General features: G+C 46.9%; 1 protein-coding gene across 2 annotated transcripts; it reads left to right on the forward strand.

Annotated features, from left to right (window-relative positions):
- The first annotated feature begins 739 nt into the window (after window positions 1-739).
- Window positions 740-15,758, forward strand: Banf2 (BANF family member 2). 2 transcript variants are annotated; one of them, XM_050159616.1, is made up of 4 exons: window positions 740-1,299; window positions 3,390-3,527; window positions 6,143-6,271; window positions 15,582-15,758. In XM_050159616.1, exons 2-4 carry the CDS (start codon window positions 3,480-3,482, stop codon window positions 15,726-15,728), a joined length of 324 nt encoding a protein of 107 aa, XP_050015573.1. In that variant the 5' UTR covers window positions 740-1,299; window positions 3,390-3,479; the 3' UTR covers window positions 15,729-15,758. The 2 variants fall into 2 exon arrangements, with proteins under 2 accessions (XP_050015573.1, XP_050015574.1); XM_050159617.1 differs by lacking the exon at window positions 740-1,299 and having other exon boundaries at window positions 3,294-3,527.
- The last annotated feature ends 3,614 nt before the right edge of the window (window positions 15,759-19,372 follow it).

Genomic DNA, 19,372 nt, shown 5'->3' on the forward strand with positions numbered 1-19,372 from the left:
AGGGCTGCTACTGCTCCCCTTGTCATGTGGGGTCTCCACTGGTGGCTGGCAAGCTCACATCCGCCAGCCACGCAATCCCCACAGAGAGGGGAACTTGAGTAGCCAGGTCAGGAGGACATTGAGGTGGGCCGTGTTCCCCTTGGAGATGGTTCCTGAACTGACTGTACAAAATGCAGCCTTACCACACCTCCTGTGGCTCTGAGCGCCTCAGAATCGGACCTCAGCATCGAGGAAACAATATATAGCCCATGCTCCCCAGCTTTAACTCTCAACTTGGCACAGCCTAGGATCATCTGAAAGGAGTCTCAGCTGAGTAACTGGCTTTATCAGGTTGTTCTAAGGACTTTTAGGGGCGTGGGCAACATGGTTTCATATATACTGCTTGGTTTCATAATTTAATTATATGCACTTAAAATCATAGGCTATATAAAGTACTTTAGAACACTATTTTTTTTCAAATTCACATTTTAAGAAAACCATTGTGTTCTAATGGGTGTCATCTGATACAGTTCTCAGAGACTATAAGCTTCACTTTCAGTTGCTGGGAGATGTTCCATTTTGAATTCCTATTACATCAGGTCCAACTTTTTGACCTTGTGAGGCATGTTGTCATTTACAGAGTTCATGCTCAAAAGCCACACAATGGAGTCTCTCACTCTTCTCCCACCCGCAAAAAGAAAAAAAATACAAAAGAAGAATTTGTATTGCTTTAAGTAAGTTTGCAATTTGGTACTCAGCCACTCTGTCCTCGGTACATGTAGCCCTATGGGCCAAGGGGTGGACTCACCTGCTAGAAAGCCCCAACTGGAGCTTGCACCCCAAATCCTATATAAGCATTTTCATGGCATTTCTGCAGTCTCTCGTCTCACCCCTTTTATCTGGGGTTGTGCTTATGATGGTCTCTTCTTTCAGACTTATTATGTAGCCTTTGAAAATGACCTTTAAATAGTGTGGCGCTTGTGAGGGGAGGTAGTTCCTTTGGGAATTGTGATTAGATCCCTCTGCCTCCTTCTTTCTTTAGTTAAGCAGGTGACTTGCTGAGTATCTCAAGCCAGAATTGATTGAGGTCATTCCTTGTCAGTGTGTCCTCCCCAAGCAGTCCTTTGTGGTTCAGGACGCAGCCACCGAAGAGGATGCCTGCAAAAGGAAGGGCTTCCCTAACAGGATTACGCTGAGACGTTTGCGACCGCTCTGATGGAATCTGGTGGCTGAGGACTCAATCTTGTGCCCAGTGGGGGATACCCCTCTGTGGAATGGTGGATACTCCATTGGGAGACAGAAAGTCAGGCTACTGAACAGGTTCGTTGTCTCTGGCATATGAACTCAGCTCTGAGTCTTGATTTTCCAATAAGTGGAATAATTTAGACTAGATCAGAGATGGATATGGGGAGCACTGGCAACCAGAGAGGTGCTCCTGGATCTCAGTGATCTCGCCTCAAGTGATCTCACCTCATTCCCAAGATCCTAGAGTAATTCCACTTTGATTGCACTACATAAATACATTCAAGATAAATTTTCCTTTGAAATAAAGAAATAGTTTTGAATTTCAGAAGAGAGGGGGATGAGGGAAAGGGAGAAAAAGAAGAGGAGGAGGAGGGAGGGGGGAGAAAAGAAGGGAGGGAGGAAGCAGGTGATTTTCAAGGCCTACCTGCTCTGAAGTTCTCTGAGTTCAAAGCCATAGGGGGGGATCATTGTCTTCTTACTGGTGGTTAACAAGGATCCAGTGTGCCTGGTAGCTGGGAGGTAACACGGCCTCGGTGCTGGGCTGAGTGTACCATATGGTGACACAGACAAACCAGTCCCAACAAAAAATCCTACCCAGCTGGAGCCCATTCTGGTGAATAGCGCCAGAGTAAGCATGGGCGTGCAGATGTCTGTGCCATGCTGGCTTAGATTCCTTCGTGTATATGTCCAGGAGTGGTAGGTATATTCGGGCCATGTGGTAATTCTGTTTTTATTTTTGGGGGAAATTCCAAACAACCACTTTCGTAGTGGTTGGGTTGATTACATTCCCATCAACTATGTATAGTGGTTTAGGACCAAACAATTATCACTGTTACTAATAACAGAACAATCTCCCAGCATTCCCTTGTAATAACATAAAGGTCATTAAAGCAAGATAGACAAATGTCTTAGAACTATTCTCCCAGACCAAGAGAGCTTCAGAAAGACAGCTGAATCGCCTTTCCTACAGTGTCTCAAGTCCTTAACAGTTTCTAGAAGATACTTCGCAGCAGAACACTGTACCCTTTTAGCATGGTCCCACCCAGTTGACTTTCCTTTGGATTCTTTTACATCATGTAATATGAGAATCAAGTATTTGCCTAAGCCGGTAACGGCCCTCTATCTGCATCTTCACCCACTTAGATGTGTGGTGGTCTGTAGAATAGCACCTGAACTCAAGAGCTCTCTCTCCCTCCCTCCCTCCTCCCCCCTCTCCTTTCTTTCCCTCTCTTCTCCCCTAAAGACCAGGTTCATTGTTTATAAAGGAAAAGTGCCTGTATGAGCATTGGCTGGGGGTACCCTAAAGACTCTGAAAGAACCTCCTAGCCACTGGTGTCTCCTCTTTCCAAACAGCTCTGCTTTCTCTCAATGCCCCTCAAAGCTATCTTGCCATTTCCCCACAAAGTCTACCCTCACCTATCATCAGTTCATCCACCTGTGTTTCCACCACTCTCCCAGATAATTCTAGACTGTGGGGACTGTCCTGAGCAAGGTTTCTAGTGTCTGTGGACTTGTCCATTGGATACTGGTAGCACCCCCTACCCATTGGCTTCCCGTTTTTGACAACCAAGACGGTGAAGCCAATTGACCCCCAGTGAGATCCACTGCAGTTAAAGAACGCCGAGACCTTTGACTGCTGTGGGCCCTGAGAGGAGAGCCACTCCTGCCGTCTCCCTTGGAGGTGTCTGGAGGTATTTCAAGGAGCTGAGTGGGCTCAGCTGTGGGAAAAACAAACACAGCAATTGTTCGGGTCTTTGATGGGGTTGGCAGCCTGATAACATTGTGGTAGTTTCCATTTGTTCTTAGGTCCAGTGGGTGAGGTTTATCTTAACACAGATGGCTAAGGTGGATAGTAGGTGGAATTTTCCCTCAGCAAAGTTAGCATGGCTCACGGGACTTCCCAGCTATTCTTCAGTCAGAAACCCTGAACCTGGCTTGGGCCCCAGCAGACCACAAATTCCAACCGTTACCTTGTAAATCCAAGGGTCCTGGGGAGTTCATCTGCTGGTGCTGGCCATACGTGGTCTTTTGTATTCGGATACAACACACAGATAAAAAGAGGGCTTGAACACCTCCATATGGCTGTCAGAGTTCAAGCTTCTAATGATCTGAGTTGCCGTGTCAGGGGACCCTCCACAGCCTCTCCCATCTTCTCTCCTTTCTAGGGTCTCCTGACTCACAGAGCCCTCTAAAAATCAGAGCCTCTGGATCCATCCTTTCTCAAAGAGTTTAGTTTCAACTCAAGGTGTTCCAAAATGAACCGGAGGACAAGAAGTCTTTCGAGAGACCTGCTTCTCAGAAAGGTCAGGATGGGGGAGATGGGGATGGAGAGACTGCATCTGATCACACATTTCTGTTGTCAAGTGTCTACCATGTGCCAGCCATGGTACCCTAAGCACCAGGCTGTGGTGGGGAGAGAAGGCCATGAGGAGGTAACAGCAGCTCCTGAGTCCTTAGGATCTGCTGAGGGTTTATGCGGGAGATTATCTCTTGCCCTATTCTCATGCTGAGTAATTATTCCTAGCAACATGGTAAACATCCCAGTTTTTGATCAGGGCACCCCCACCCAGGCAGCTCATGAGCTTTGCAATCCTAGAGGAAGAGCATGCATTTCAGGCCAGAACCGCTGTTGTTGGGCCTTATGGATGACATTAGGGTGGAGTAGAGTCAGCGTTCATTAAGGCCTTGGAGGGAGGAGGGAGCGCCATTTGCAAAAGTCAAGGCGGGCCCTTGTACAACCAGCTTGTTTCTGAGAAGAGTTTAATTAAGCTAAGCATTGAGCTGATGAACAAATGGAGGCTAAGTCAAGAGAGCTGTGTTGACCCAAACACAACTGACCACTTATGGACTTTTTGATATCGTGTACTAATTAAATCTTGTGTGAGTCATTTTAAACTGGATTTTTTTTTTTTGTCCCTCAAATCACAACAAACCGAAACAGAGATTGACATCAAGAAAAGGATACTGCCATGAACAAGCCTCAAAGGTGGGATCAGTTGAGAAGAGAGGTTCAGACCAGTTCAGCCAGGAAAGTGGTTATGCTGGGACAAAGACCTTCTGCTCATAGAGCTAACGCTATGAGGCCATGAATATTCCCCCAAATTCTCCAGTTATGAGGATTTGATCCAGGGCCTTGGGAATGCTAGGCAAGGTGCTCGACCATTTGTGCTAATTTGACTGAATTAAAAGGTGTCCAGAACTGGTGTCTGTGGGGTGTTTCCAGAGAAGATTGGCATGTAAGGCAATGACGGAGTGGGGGCTGACCTGAATATTAGTGACCCCGTTTGGTTGACTTAGGGGCTTTGGCTGAATAAAGCTGGGTGAGAAGGATATATCTTTTCTTCCTTTGAATGAGTATGACAAACTATCTGACAGACAGTTTCTGAAACTTTCCAGTCCACGGAGGCAGGAAAGGTACGATGGGAATAGCTCCTGGTGGGGGGAGCAGGTGGCTAGGATTCCTCACGCTGTAGCTGACTGGAAAGCAGAGAATACAGGCTAGAACCATGGCGGGTAGGACCTGCAAAGGCCCCAACCTTTGAGACCTAGTTTCTGCAGCCAAAGCCCTTCCTCCTAAAGGCTCCATGACCCTCAAAATAGTACCCCAAGTTGGGGCCCAAGGATTCAAAATATGAGCTGGTGGGGGACATTTCAAACTGTGACAGAGTCCAGAGCGTTAGGAGTTTTTTGTTTGTCTGTTTGTTTGCTGTTGGGCAGTTTCATTTGTTTGTTTTAGCTTCTGGAGATCTATCCAGGGCCTTATGACCATCAGACAAGTGTCTTACTTCTGAGTACCGCTCCCAGCCCCGGTGTGGACATCTCACAGGAGAGACTCAGAATATGGGCTGCTGCCAGCAGTCTTGATAAGGAAGTGGGGGCATCGCCTTGATTTACCACATTCAACCTCACCCTAGACTTATATAAGTATGACCAAAAATTATCAAGTGGCTAAAAGAAAGGAGAGATTAGCTGGGCAAAGAAAGCAGTTCTTTCTTAATTCTTTCTTTCTTTCTTTCTTTCTTTCTTTCTTAAAATGTGTTTCTTGGTAGCATTTTCTTTGAAAACTTTCTATTTATCATTCTGGTGGCGGTGGGTCCATGTCACAGTATGTAGTGGAGGTCAGAAGGCAGCTTCATTTCTGTTGCTGTGACAGATCCGAGGACAAGCAACAGCACGAGGGGGAAGGGTGATCCCAGCTTACAGTTCCAGCTTCCCGTCCTTGAGGGGCCGTCCAGGCAGGAACTCAAGTAGCCGGGCACACTTAGTCCACAGTCAAGAGCAGTGCAGAGAAGAAAGAATGCACTCAGGCTACCTGCCGGCTCGGCTAGCTTCCTCTTTTATATAGTCCGGCAACCGTTGCCTAGGAAACAGTGCTGCCCACAGTGGGCCAGGTCCTCCTACACTGATCAGCAATGCAAACCCTTTAGACACACACGCCCATAGGCTAACCTGATCTAGCCAATGCCTCATTCAGGCTCTCTTCACGGGAGACTCCAAATTGTGGCAAGTTGACACTTAAAACTGAGCCACCACATCCGGGTTTAGACGATTAAGCTCAGGTTGTAAGGCTGGTGGCCTGACCAGTGTGACAATTCTTTCTTTAAGTGTGCTGAGTGAAAACGTTGGCATTCTTAGCCCTTAGCTCATCTTCCGTTGCCATGGGGCTAGACCAATCTAACTCATCCACAGCCATCAGCACACTACTTCTCCTCTATCCAGGTAGGAATGGAAGGGTTAAGGCCTCCAGCACAGGACAGCACACCTGGCGTTTGAAAGCCCCCAGTAGATGCCGAATGACAGATTCCAGTCTGCCATCTGTAGCCCTCCAACCCTTGGACGGAGAGACCTCCCCAGTGTCCACTGAGGGATGAGCAATCGGACATCACCTAACACTTTCTCCTTCACCTGTCTGTTGCAGGAGCTGGAGCACATGTCTCCCAGACTGAAAACCTTCCTCTCTGAACCCATTGGGGAGAAGGATGTGGCCTGGGTGGATGGAATCAGCTATGAGCTTGCCATCAATTTGGTCACCAAAGGTTTCGACAAGGTGCGTTGTTTTTCCTTCTCTAACTCTTCTTCTCAGAGTTGTCTTTCCCTAGCCAGATGGCAGCTCCTGCCACAAGTCCCAGTGAGAAGCCATCAGAGAAAAAAAAAAAAAAAAGCTGCCGCTTGGCAGGGTGCCAAGGGCTTCACCACCACTGACCTCATGCGCTTAGGAGCCTCCCAGGCTTGTGGATGATGGCAAATAGAATTGTCTCTGTGCGGAGCGTCAAAGGCTGATGGGATCAGCTCAGTATTCAAACACTCAGGACTTGATAGAGCCAGGCCTGCTACTGAAGTCTGGGACAGAACTGTCAGGACCAATGGTGAGTGTGCTCTCCACCTCCAGAAAAGGGCCCGTGGCATTTTGCTTGCCTTTATAAGGGCACCAGCATGCCAATGGTATGTGGAGAGCCAGCAGCCTGGGTGCTCCACCTGGATAAGGAGATAAGAGTTATTCTAAGATTCATTCCGAGCCCGAGAATGGCTTCAGTGATGGCCAATGGGATTGGGATGGATTACTTACTTTCCATTTCTGTAACAAAATACTTGACTCTGTGAACTTTATAAAGGAAGGATTTCTGCTTAGCTAAAAGTTTTATAGATTAAAAATCCACTATGGGGTGACCTTATGTGTTTGGCCTCTGGTGAGGACCCTCCCAGCCGCACTACAGCCTGACAGGATGGCAGGAGCAGGGTGAACTAGGAAGCCAGAGGGTGTAAAAGGACCCTCGAAGGACATTTGCTAAGCATGTCCTCCACTGCAAGCTATATCCCCAAGGCCCTATTCATGCCCTTTTTATACAAATTGCTTTCTTAAGAACTAATCAGGATCCCATGATGCTCCCTTCCAAGGGCAATGCCATTAACATAATGACCAAGTTACTAATATAACAAAAGCATTAGAGTCCAGGAACTGTTGTCTGTGTATATATGGCTGGCATTATATTTGTTTTGTGCCCAAATCCTAGCACCTGGGCCCATGGCTTCTGACTAACATGCTACACTGTGTCTGTTATTACATGTTGTGAACTCACCCCCCTTACTTAGCTTAAGTGGAGATCCACTTTGTGGTACTATCAGAGTAGAGCCACATGGCTAAGGGGACTTGATGCTTGCTTCCCCTGATAGAGGGGGAGGACCATTCTCAAGCAGCTAAGCAAAGGAGGCAAGTCTGACTAGGGGGAGAACTTTTTAATTAAATATCTTTTCCTTTAAAGAAATGATCGTTCTTTTCAATTTTTTTTTTTTTTTTTGCATTACTTATTTTTCTCCTGGTTGTGGCCAAATACCTAACACAAAGGAAGGTTTATTTGGGCTCACAGTTGAAAGCCATACAGTCATTATGATGGGGAAGGCACAGTCCCTGACATCGCCAGGAAGCAGGGGAAGGAGAATGCCAACGCTCATCTGGCTTTCCCCTTTGCCCTCTTTCACTCTGCCTGGGCCTCTATCCATAGGATGACGCAATTCACATTCAGGGTGGGTTGCCCGGCATTCAGTTATTCTCTCCTAAAACAGCTTTGCAGACAAGCTCGGAGGAGTGTCTTATAGGGGATTTCGGACAGTGACGCTTAAGCAACACGTTCCTCTACCATGTGTAGTACACACAGTATGAAGTGTGCCCAGTACGTTTGCACATAGACAGATATGCTCGTGTGCCCACCACCTAGGTCCAGGGACTCTGGACACTTGCCAGCTCCCAGCCAGCCTCCAAGACCTCCTAGCCAGAGTGAACCCCATCCGCAAAGATGCCCATTGTTCTGTTATCTACGTTTCTATAATTGTGAATTTCTCTTTATTGTTCCTTTATGCTCACTATTTTTTGTTTTGTTTTGTTTTTCAAGACAGGGTTTCTCTGTAGCCTTGGAGCCTGTCCTGGAACTAGCTCTTGTGGACCAGGCTGGCCTCGAACTCACAGAGATCCGCCTGCCTCTGTCTCCTGAGTGCTGGGATTAAAGGCGTGCGCCACCACCACCTGGCTATGTTCACTATTTTAAAAATACTCTTATTTAGGTATAATTGTGTACAGCGATTTTATCTTTTTGTCACATAGTTCTATGACTTTGGTTTGTTTCGTTCTTTTGAGATAGGGTCTTGCGGGTCTTGCTGTGGGAGTCAGGCTGGTCTGAAAGTCACTGTGTAGCCTAGGCTGGCTTCAGACTTCTACCTCATTCTCCTGTACATTACAGACATGTGCCGCTACACATAGCAGTTCTGTGCGTTTCTACAAAGGCATGGTCAGATAGCCTTGGCAAAGAGCGGCCTCAACTCTCCAGCCATTTTTTGTGCCTTGAAACTCAACATCCTCTTCCCTGCCAACTTCTGCTTTGTTTTGTGGCCCTGTAGTTTTGCCCTCTCTGCCTCAACTCTATTCGAAGTAAGGATTAGAAGTACAGAGACAGATGTGGAATGTTGGAATGAGGGAATAAATCGACATTTTTCAGTTTGACTCTGGTCTGCACACACAGGACTACAGGGAGTACTTATGGACAGCTTGGTCCACAGACAAGCGCTCTCTCAGTGCTCATGACCCAGCTGACCAGCACAGTGTCCAGCATTCCAGTCAAGGCCCTGAGCATTCCCAGAGATACTGACTCCTGACCCTGAGAGGTGCTGATAATTGTTGGCCTTTGTTTTGAGTTTCTTTACCTTGGAAGGTCAGTGCAAATGGAGGCCTGGCAGATGTGGCTTGGCCGTAGTGCCTGCCCAGCACCTGAGAGGACCTGGGTTCCTTATCCGACACCACATTAAGATATAACACAACACAAATAAAGTGATAAAATCAGGCAAAATAAAAATGCAGAGCAGAGGCTTTGGCAGTTGGCTCTCTGAGGCCCCCAGTGGGAAGGAGAATGGCCCCACTCATTGTACTGTCAAAAACAATACAAGAAGATTCGTGCACTTATACCCAGCAGGAAGGGCTTAGATTAAGAAGATTTGGTAGTTATATTCCACATCAGCTCCTGAGACCCATCAAACCCTGACTGGGCCCATCAGAGTACCCAGGAGGATGCACAGGTGTGTCACCTACAAGATGAACAAATGCATCAGGATACTGATGAGTCTGTGGGCACAGTCAGAATGGAAGCATCCAAATAAGCAGATTCCATAAGGCAGGGATCTCAGGACTAGTTGATAAAAATGCAGCCCATGGGGGTATTCATTTTCTGCCCACAGGGGACCTATATACAGGGAGGTCTTTCAAGGCCTCATCCCATCCTCTGTCTTTACCAGCCTCCGTTGTATGGCCATCATTTTCTTCCTTTTCTCTCCCCAGGCTAAGTTCTCATCTTTGCCCTAAACAAACGTTGCCTCAGGGGCCACACTTGTTCGCAAAACATTCTCGGCATTTCCCCAGCTGACTCTCTCAGCTCATACCTGCTTGCCTCGGCTCTTTACTTGGCCATGGGCTCTCTCCAAAGCTACCAGGCTGCTGAATGCAGAGAGCAAGAAGTCACTTATTAAGACAGCAAGGATGCCCTCACACACCTATCTCTCTAGGGGTGTGGCCTGAATTGAGCAGATATCTTCCCTAACTCTTACCAGTCCTAATGCCTTCTCCCCTGCCCCAGTGCTGAGCTTCCATCTCTTTAGCAGATGGCTAGCCATGAAGAAGGGGAATGTGTGTCTCCTCTATCCCCCAGAGCCTTGACTACAGGAGACAGACTACTGGTCTAACCTTCATGGTTAAACCATGATTTTTAAAACTCTTAATTCACAGGGTGCAGGACTGTGTGCTTGTAGTCTCAGTGAGCTGGGAGACTGAAACAAGAGAGTTATTTCAGCCTATAAATTCAAGACCAGCCTGTGCAACACAGTGAAGCCTGACTTCAGAAAGAAAACATGGGCTAGCTGGGGAAAGGGCTGAAAAGGTAAATTATTTGCCATGCCTGTGTATGATCCCCTGAACTCATGCAAAGCCTAGTATATTGGCGTATGTCTATAATACATACAGACAGCAAGTTGGGGGGGGGGGCAGAAACAGGAGTCACCTGTCTTACACAGGGGCAAACAAGGCTCTGTCTCAAACTGGAGGGCAATGATTGACACCTGAGGTTGTCCTTTGACCTCCACACATGTGTGCTATAGTACACAGGTGCCCACGCACACGCCCTCTACACTAGCTTGCTCTCTCTTGCTCTTTCTCTCTCTCCCCCTTGCTTCCTCCTTTCTCTCTCACACAAGTTTTTTCTTTATAAAGAAAGCATTAACTATTGACTCACCTGAACCTTTTCAAGGGACTCAGAGACCAAAAAAAAATGTGGCAAGTCGTTCTGGTTTCTCAGCACCTGCTGTTCACTGGGGAAACCAGCTTTGGCCTGAGGACCTAAATGCAAAGTGGTAGCTACTGATCCTCTGCCTGCTAAGACCTTGTCTGCAGGGAGATGAGTTAAAAACATCAAACATGCTCTTTGATGCTAAAGTCTTCCCCTAAGAAGGAATGTGAAATGTCTCATAACATTTTTTATTGATTACATACTGAAATAATATTTTTGAAAATATGGAAGAAAACAAAGTATATTATCAGAATGCATTTCATCTTTTTTTTTCTTCTCCCTTAGTCCTTCTATGGCCTCTAGAAGATTAAAATTACATATATGGTGGGCTTATTTACTATTTCTCCTAAACAATACTGGTCAAGATTTAAATTGTGGCAAGAGAGTTTCTAAGTAGAAAGGGACACTGTGAGTGAAAAAATCCATCACATACATGGTGTCAGACCTGTCACAGCCAGGTTGGAGCTATGTCTCCTGACCCACTGTCTCCCACACATAGTCAGACTGTGAGCATGAGCATCTGTGAACCCACCCTCTTCCAACCTGGGCTCCTTCAAATGGCTAATCTCATCCCAAAGTCACTTTGTTGTAATTTGAAGAGAGGCCAGAAGGCTGAACTCAGGACCAGGAGACCCCAGGACTACCAGTTGCTGCCTTCTTCATGTCCCCAGGTTTCTGCTGAGAAACCCAATTTCTCCTGTCCTCTGCTGACACTGGGCCCTACCATCTGACGTATGAACCTTGCAAGGGACCAGTCATTTAAGTTTGGACCTTACTCTGCATAGCATGGTGAGATAAAATACAAGGGATCCGTTGAAAGCTGAATTTTTAAAATAAATAAATAATGTAACAATATGAGCATGTCGGCACTTGGGAGGCAGAGACAGGCGGATCTCTGTGAGTTCGACGCCAGCCTGGTCTACAAGAGCTAGTTCCAGGACAGGAACGAAAAGCTACGGAGAAACCCTGTCTCGAAAAACAACAACAACAACAATATGAGCATGTCTTGGGAGCATAGAGAAGAGAGAGCAGGGCCAGAACCTGCTATGGATTGAGCACTCACACCAAAGGCTCAGTACTTTAAGCCTGGAGTGTGACCGAGCAACAGCAGGTTTGCAAGGTCGCTCCTGGATTTGTCTACTGAAGACCCAAGCATGCATACGTGTTAAAAGGAAACCAGAAAGGTCATACAATCACAACAGTGCCTTGCAACAATGGGAGGCACACTGTGTACTGGGGCTTGGGAACTGTTGGTCAAGGGCAAGGGAATTTGCTAGGAGCCTGATCATAAGAGAACACACGATAGCTCATCTCAGTCTGACAAGGCCAGGTACCATGATGAAGGTTCAGCGTTTCAATGAGTACTGATTAGGGCCAGCTACCTAGTGTGCAGGGCCCAGCGCAGAATGACAAGATGGACCTTTTGTTTACATGTATTAAGGCTTAGCACTTCCCAGTCTGGGCTAAGATCAAGTGTAAATGTATTTTAAGACAGCATAGCCTTAAAAGGGGTCTATGGATGTTCTTTGGGCAGGATCCCAGGCAACTCCATGGATCAGCCTCTGTGCAGATCCAAATAGCTGTAGTTTAACCAGGATACCAGTCATGAGAGACCAGGTCACACAGCTTGGGGGAAGACCCTGGCAGAGTTTCCCTGTGTGGAGTTGGAGCTGAGAGCAAGTCTGCCTTTGAGTTACCATCTGTTACTCCCTGGCCCCTGGCCAGGGTGATAGAGATAGAAAGTCCTGCCTGGGGTGTCTGTGTTTCTGTCCCACCCTCCTTACCTCAGGGTTTCTGGTTAGGGGTTCATTTTCTGGAGGTAGCGGGGAAACCAAGAAGGCATTGAACAGGGGCCACAAGAGCCATGGGCTCCCCCTTCACTCAGGAGCAATATTAAGTTCTTCAGGATAAAGTAAGGCAGTCCATCTCTGAGCTCTCTGGAAGATGCCAGCGTGGGACTCCAGGGAAAGCCCAGAAGGAGGAAGGCTCAGATTGCAACTTGGCTCAGAGACCCTTCTGCCTGCCCCGTTCCTGGAAAGCTTGCCTGGGCCCTGCCTGCCACGCATTCCTGGGCTTCCTGGCTGCTGAGCCCTGCAGGCTGCAAAGGCTCTGATTACCACACCAGCTGAGGCCGCAGCCAGCCTCAGAAACAGGCAGAGGATGTCTTTGCCTCCAGACTAGACTACAGATGGCTGGGATATGGAAGAGCAGGGTGGGCAGAGGAGGGAGTCTCAACCTCTCAGGAGTTCCTTATTTGGGACACCATCTAAAGAATAGGTGGGCAGGGCACCCCTGAGGATCAAGTGGGTTGGTTTAAGAGGGTGGCTTGCCAAAGGGCTCAGGAGTATCTCTAGGTGTTTGTCATTCTTCCTCCTGGACCAATCAAGGGCCTTGTGCTTTCGAGGGAGCTGAGCCCCTAAGCCCTACAGCGTGTCGTGACAAATCTCACGGATGTTTCTCCCCGTGTGAGCTCTAAGTGCACCCTGTAATACTCACCTAGGCACACCAACAACTGCAGCACGGGCCTCAGTGAGTGCTTAGTGAATGCCAGTGCTTCAAAATACTGACTTAAACCCACCTCAGCAAAATCCACCAGTGAAAACGGGAGGATACCGATAAAAAAGGAGATCATGCTAAGACGCTGGGTTTCGGTTTTCTATTTTTAAAATAAAGCTGTGCCTTAAAAATCACTGCAAGTCCAGAGCTCCTTTCTCTTTTCAACAACTGGCCAGTATCTAAAATTAAACCCTGGGCGGGGGAGCTCAGTGGTAGATTGTTCGTCTAGTGTGTGCAAAGCCCTGGGTTTAATCCAGCTCACTACAAATAATAAAGTAAAGCCTACACACTATAATGCTCAAGCACCTTTGTGACAAGGCTTCAGCTTTTATTTGATTACACACACACACAGCACACACACACACACGTTCCCTTTATTATGAAATATGCTTTGTTTTATGTAATGAAAAGTCAACACACAGCCAACAGTAGGTTTTCCTGGGAAGGGCCCAGAACTTGGAGGTGTGGATGGAAGCTAACTCTCCTTCATTCTAGACTAGAGGGCCCTCGAGCCAGGCCCCAGTGATGGATACATTCTGTGACCCGAAATCTAGCCTCCGCCGTACAGTGGTTATCTCCATTCATGGCTCTATTCCCCTGTTCCTTGCTAATAACAGCCTGGTGAAGATGTGAAGATGGGGGGAGGGGGGAGTAGGCAGAAAATTCCTGATGGCAAAATTGCTATAGAACCAGGAAGCAGGGTGGACTTAATGTATATGCCTTATATGTGTCTTGACATTTTTCCTTTCTGGTGTGTGTGTGTGTGTGTGTGATGTGTGTTACATACACATGGGTGTACATGCAGACTGGAGTAGGATGTCAGCTGCTCTGGTCCACCATTCTCTAACTTTCCTGAGACAGGGTTTCCACTGACTCTGTAGCTAGGCAGTTAGCCAGCAGGCCCCAAATCTCTGACCACACAGTGCTAGGGTTAGAAGTACACGCACGACCACAACCAGCTTTTTATGGGGGTACTCAGGACTTGAACTCAGGTCCTCGTGCTTGCAGAGAAAACGTTCTTACTCACTGAGCCATTTCCCCAGTCTTTAATTTTTCTAAATTAAGTTTTAGAGTTAGCATACAAAGTAACGGCTTCTGCGGTGACATTTCTGTACATCGGTGCCATTATATTTTGCTCATGTGTTTTGTTTTTTTTTTTAATCCACAGACATTCTTGAGAATTATATTATCAGGCGTTTCCAGAGATACAGGACCAGGAGACTATATATAATTATTAGAGGGGATTTGTTTATTATCTATTTTCACACAATTAGAGCTTCCACCTTGGCTGTCCACAGGCTGGAAAGACAGGGAAATTGGGAGCTTGTTGCTCAGTCTGCAAGGCAGAAAAGCTCATTCAAAGAGAGAAAGAGGCCAGTGATACAGCTCCAGTTTGAGGCTTGAGAAGGGGGTTCAAGGTTAAACATGATTTACGCTGTAGGTGCTATTCCCACGGGAATGACTCCTCGGCATTTGTGTCTTCCCCTGCCTTCCCATTTGACACCCTCGTGGGCAGGGCAGGGCAGCCCTATGCCTCTGGCCCTGCGAATCTCCTTTCCACTGAGTTACTAAGATCACACAGGTAGTTTGCAAAGCCAACTGGATGCTACCCGGTCCTTCACCTGCCAGCTACATCTGCAGTTCTAGAGTGAGGAAGATTTCTCAGCAATATCTGGAAATCCTTATGATTGCTCTGTCTTGGAAACTGGGGAAGGGGCTACTGGCATCCAGGGGGTAGCATAGAGGCTGTTAAATGTCCTGCTGTGCACAGGACAGTCCCCATGATGCAGAATCATCCAGCATACCAGCAGTGTTGAAGTCGAGGTGCCCTATATTCCAGCTGTTGAGAAAGCAGTGGGCTAGGGAGTCACACTCTAGCTTGGCTTTTGTGTGTTTTGAAGAAGGAACTACTTGAACAGCAGATGTAGCTCATTGGTAAAGTACTTGCCTAGCACACACAAGACACTGGGTTTAGTCCCCAGTGCACACATATACACCCACCACCACCACCACCACCACCACCACCACCACCACCACCACGAAAAGCGAGATTAAATGACAGGCCTAAAAGTAGCTCAGAGGTATGTTAGTCACCTACCCATGATCCTCCCAAAACAGTCTTTGACCCAACCTCATCTGGGAGCCTATTAGAAATGGGGAGTCTCGAAACCTGCCCTAGTTTTAGATAGTCAGAACCTTCTCTTCTACAAGATCCCAGAGAATTTTTTCAAGTTTGAGGACAAGGCCTAGTGGTCACTGCAGGACGACAGACCTTGGCCCAGGTCTGAGAGACACATGTAATTAACTTGACCTCACCTTTCCCCAGGGTTTGTCAGGAGTTGACCTGACAACCAACCCCTCTCATCTGACCCACACCCCAACTTTTGGTTGTCAACTGAGTACCGATGGTGGCGGGAGGGCAGGCACTTCCGAGTGGGATTCTGATAACTCCATCTTTCTCCCACACGTTCTTCTTCCCAGGCCTATATCCTGCTGGGACAGTTCCTTCTCATGCACAAGAACGAGGCAGAGTTCCAGAGGTGGCTCATTTGTTGCTGTGGGGCCACGGAGCATGAAGCCCGCCAAAGCTCCACCTGCCTGAAGAAGTGGTGTTCCTACTTCCTGTAAATACCCGGGGCCTGGCCGCTCTACCCCAGATAAACGACACAGTCACCACCTACACCCAGGATCCAACTTGTCGCTTGTGTTTCTAATTTCCTTATCATTTGTGTATGAGTGTGTGTGTGTGGTGTGTGTATGTGTGTGTGATGGATACCTGTTGGGAGAAGTGCTGATTGACACCAGAAGTTGACACAGCTGTCTCCTATTGCTTTCCACCCTTAGGCTTTCAGACAAGGTCTCTCACTGCACTTGGAGCTCACTAATTTGGCAAGGCTAGCGGGCCATCAAGGATGGGGAATCCTCTTGTCTCTGGACATGTGCCGCCATACCAGATTTCATTGGATGTGGGTGCCAGGGATCCAAACCCAGGGCCTCTCTCATGTTGCCGTGGCGTCATAGTTAAGAGTTTCTATTGCTGTGAAGAGACACCATGACCACAGCAACTTTTATAAAGGACTGGCTTACAGTTTCAGAAGTTTAGTCCATTATCATTAGAGTTCCCATGGTCACTGTGTACATGGTAACACACAGGCGGACGTGGTGCTGGAGAGGTAGCTGAGAGTTCTACATCTGGATCAGCAGACATCAGGGCACGGCTTGAGCATGAGAGACCTCAAAGCTGGCCTTCATTGACACTTCCTCCAACACAGCTCCTAATAGTGCTACTCCCTATGGGACTATGGGGGATATTTTTGTTCAAACTACCACACGTGACACTTTCCTGATTGAATCATCTCCCCAACTTTTACACGCTTACACACACTTACACACACATACATACACACACACTTTAATTTTTTAAATATTTACTTTTTTAATATTTGGGACAAGAGTCTTCCTCCAATAACTCATCATGCAGCCTCAGCGGGCCTCCAGCTGCTGAGTTGTGATTACAGGCATGAGCCATCACATGTATTTTCCTTAAAGATGCATGAGCATCACAAGGGTTTATAAGTGTAATAAAACAAGAAACCCCAAATTCACCTTGAAACACACCCAGAAAACTCCATCACTCACTTCGGATGACATAAAGCTAAATTGAGCGCTCCAAAACTTACGTGACCTATGCATAGTTTTAAAAATGAACATTGAAGTTTCAGTTGGTGTCTTAGCTGCTACCTATTGCTATATAGCAAGTTACCCCAGTACACGGCAGCTTAAAACAAGCACCAATTCTGCTACAGGCGGAATAAGCTGGCAACCAGAATCTTGAACGGGGTGGGAGGAGTGGCAACTGTGCGGTGCAGATCTAGAAACATTTTTGCCCCCAGAGCCCCCACAAAGGGGGAAGGAGGCCGACAAGTCCCAAAAGTTGACCTGGCATGCTTGCTGTGGCACACCTGCACTGCACACCGTGATATAACAATACCAGTTTTAAAACTCTGAAATACTTCAAACTTGGATTTCTCCTTCTGGAATGATCCAGATTGAGGGGCTTCAAATGAGCAATCGGCAAATAGTCTTAAATCTGAACGCTAAAATTGGAAACACCATTTCAGACTTTCTCAGCCTATGTAGAAGGTCCTAAGGGATAGGACCCTGAAGGTGACTCAGCTGGTTTGGTCACAAGCGGTCATAGACTGTTAGCTTGGGTAGTAGCTTCCTCTAAGACGAGGGTGGAGGAGCCATCTCTAAGGAGGCTCCTTCTCACGGCTGTTGGCTGGAGGCCTCCATTCCTCATCGCTGGGCCTTCTACAGGGCTGCTCATGGTACGGCCTGTGAAGACAGGAGAGAGGGAACCCAGAGGCAGAGACAATACCACCCTGCTTCCTGTCACCTAGCCTCTGACTCATGCTATGTCTCTTCTGCCGGATTTCAGAGTCTAGATTTTAGAAACAAGTCGTTAAGCATCCTGGGAACCATCCCTCTTCCTTGAGACATCAAAGAAGGCAGATAAGTTTGTAAGGCTATTGCTGTGGAGGATTTTAGGTACAACTCCACGCAGTGAAGCTTGTCTTTTAGTACGGTCCTGCCTCTCCGTAAACATCCCCTCCCCCACTCCTAGCTCCTGGTGGCTACAAGATGATTTTCTGTCAAAGTTTTGGCTTTTCTAGAAATTCATGTAAAAGGAATAACACGGTGTGTAGCCTTTTCAGGCTGGCTTTTTAAATTCAGCATAATTCAGCTGATGCTAATCTGCTACACAGGCTTTTTACACTGAAAGGTTTTAACTCAACGTTGTTGATGCCTTTTTCTGCTGGCATTCACTCTTCCAATAAAGTTCAACAGTTTCTCCTAGGACATAGGCTCTCTGGCTGCAGGAGCAGTCTACAGAGATAGAAGAAGGAAGAGTACAGTCAAAAACCAGAGGGACCCGTGGATGGATGAAGTCAGTGGAAAACAGTGTCCTTGTCGTCTGGACAGGGCAGCTGTACGACAGGCACCCCAGTAGGGCCAAACTCCACTTATCCAAAGTAGCCATTTTCTCTCTGATGCCCTGCATCTACACCCTTCTCTTCCCACTTCACACCCTGCAGAGAGTGACTCCTGGGATCCCTCCTGTCTTAGCGTTCTTTTTCTGTTGCTGGGATACAACATCTTGACAAATGCAGCTTAAGAGAGGAAGGGTTTATTTGGCCTACAGGTCCAGATTACCGTCTATATGGAAGGTTCCCAGCTGTAGCGGGGGCATGAGCTGCTTACATTGCCCCCTCAGTCAAGGAGAGAGCAATGTATACATGTAGCTTCCTCTCTCCACTTAAACAGTCTAGGATGCCAGCCAGGGAATTCGGCCACCCACAGTGGGCAGGTCTTCCCATCTCAAGGAACACGAGAAAATCCTCCACAGGCATTCCCAGCAGCCCATCTGGCAGTGAGTCTGGCTTCTGTCAGGTTGACACAATTCGCCATCATCCCTCCTTTCTCCCCTGTGCAACCCAAAATATTCAAATTTAGTGTGTGAGTCTGCTTCTCAGAGAAGCCAACCTAAGACAAGAGTGTTGGCAATTAGCTTTATTTTATCAAGAAAAGTAGAACTAAAAAAAAAAACCACTGAATCTTGCTGAATTCCTTTCATCATTAGACATAATGATACATTTCTAAATCAAGGTCTTACAGGCACAAGGATGGAGTTCAATAGTGGAGTATTTTCCTAGCGTGCATGAGACCTTGGTTTGAGGCCCAGCAAGAAAATTTATTTTCTTGGTTAAAATCTCAAAGTGTTGGGTTGGAACAATAACTCAGCTGTTAGGAGCACTGACTTCTCTTCCAGAGGTCCAGATTCGAGTCCTAGCACCCACATGGCACCATCTGTACTCCAGTCCCAGGGAATTCAGTGCCCTCTCTGGCCACTTTAGACAGCAGCCGTGTATATGGTGCATGTATTTACATGCAAGCAAAAACACTCATACATGTAAAAATAAAGGTTGAAAAGTTCAAAGTATGATGTGGAGGAGAAATAGTATCATTGGGTTTCAATTCCAGTTTTTAATGATATATGATGCGAATTCCCACTATAAAAGTAAAAAGAACTATATTTAATTTCTCCCTCAATTCATTTTATTGGTTTTATTGATACTTCCAATTTCTTTAAGTTTTATAACATTTACAGTCTTCCCATAAGCATAATCGCGTGTATATTTTAGCACTTGTCAATTTTTGTTAGTGCCAGAATTTTCAAGGTCACAGCTTTGTCATCCCAAATTCTTTGA

The sequence above is a fragment of the Alexandromys fortis genome, unplaced genomic scaffold (genome assembly GCF_014885135.2).
Source record: "Alexandromys fortis isolate MF-2015 unplaced genomic scaffold, M_Fortis_MF-2015_v1.1 scaffold_115, whole genome shotgun sequence".
Classification (NCBI taxonomy): domain Eukaryota; kingdom Metazoa; phylum Chordata; class Mammalia; order Rodentia; family Cricetidae; genus Alexandromys; species Alexandromys fortis.

Bases quoted from the DNA above. Each gene is read 5' to 3' on its own strand.
- Banf2 (XM_050159616.1), top strand. From the start codon at position 3,480: ATGAACCGGAGGACAAGAAGTCTTTCGAGAGACCTGCTTCTCAGAAAG. The intron at 3,528-6,142 runs GTCAGGATGGGG...TGTCTGTTGCAG, and splicing joins GAGACCTGCTTCTCAGAAAG to GAGCTGGAGCACATGTCTCC. The intron at 6,272-15,581 runs GTGCGTTGTTTT...TCTTCTTCCCAG, and splicing joins TCACCAAAGGTTTCGACAAG to GCCTATATCCTGCTGGGACA.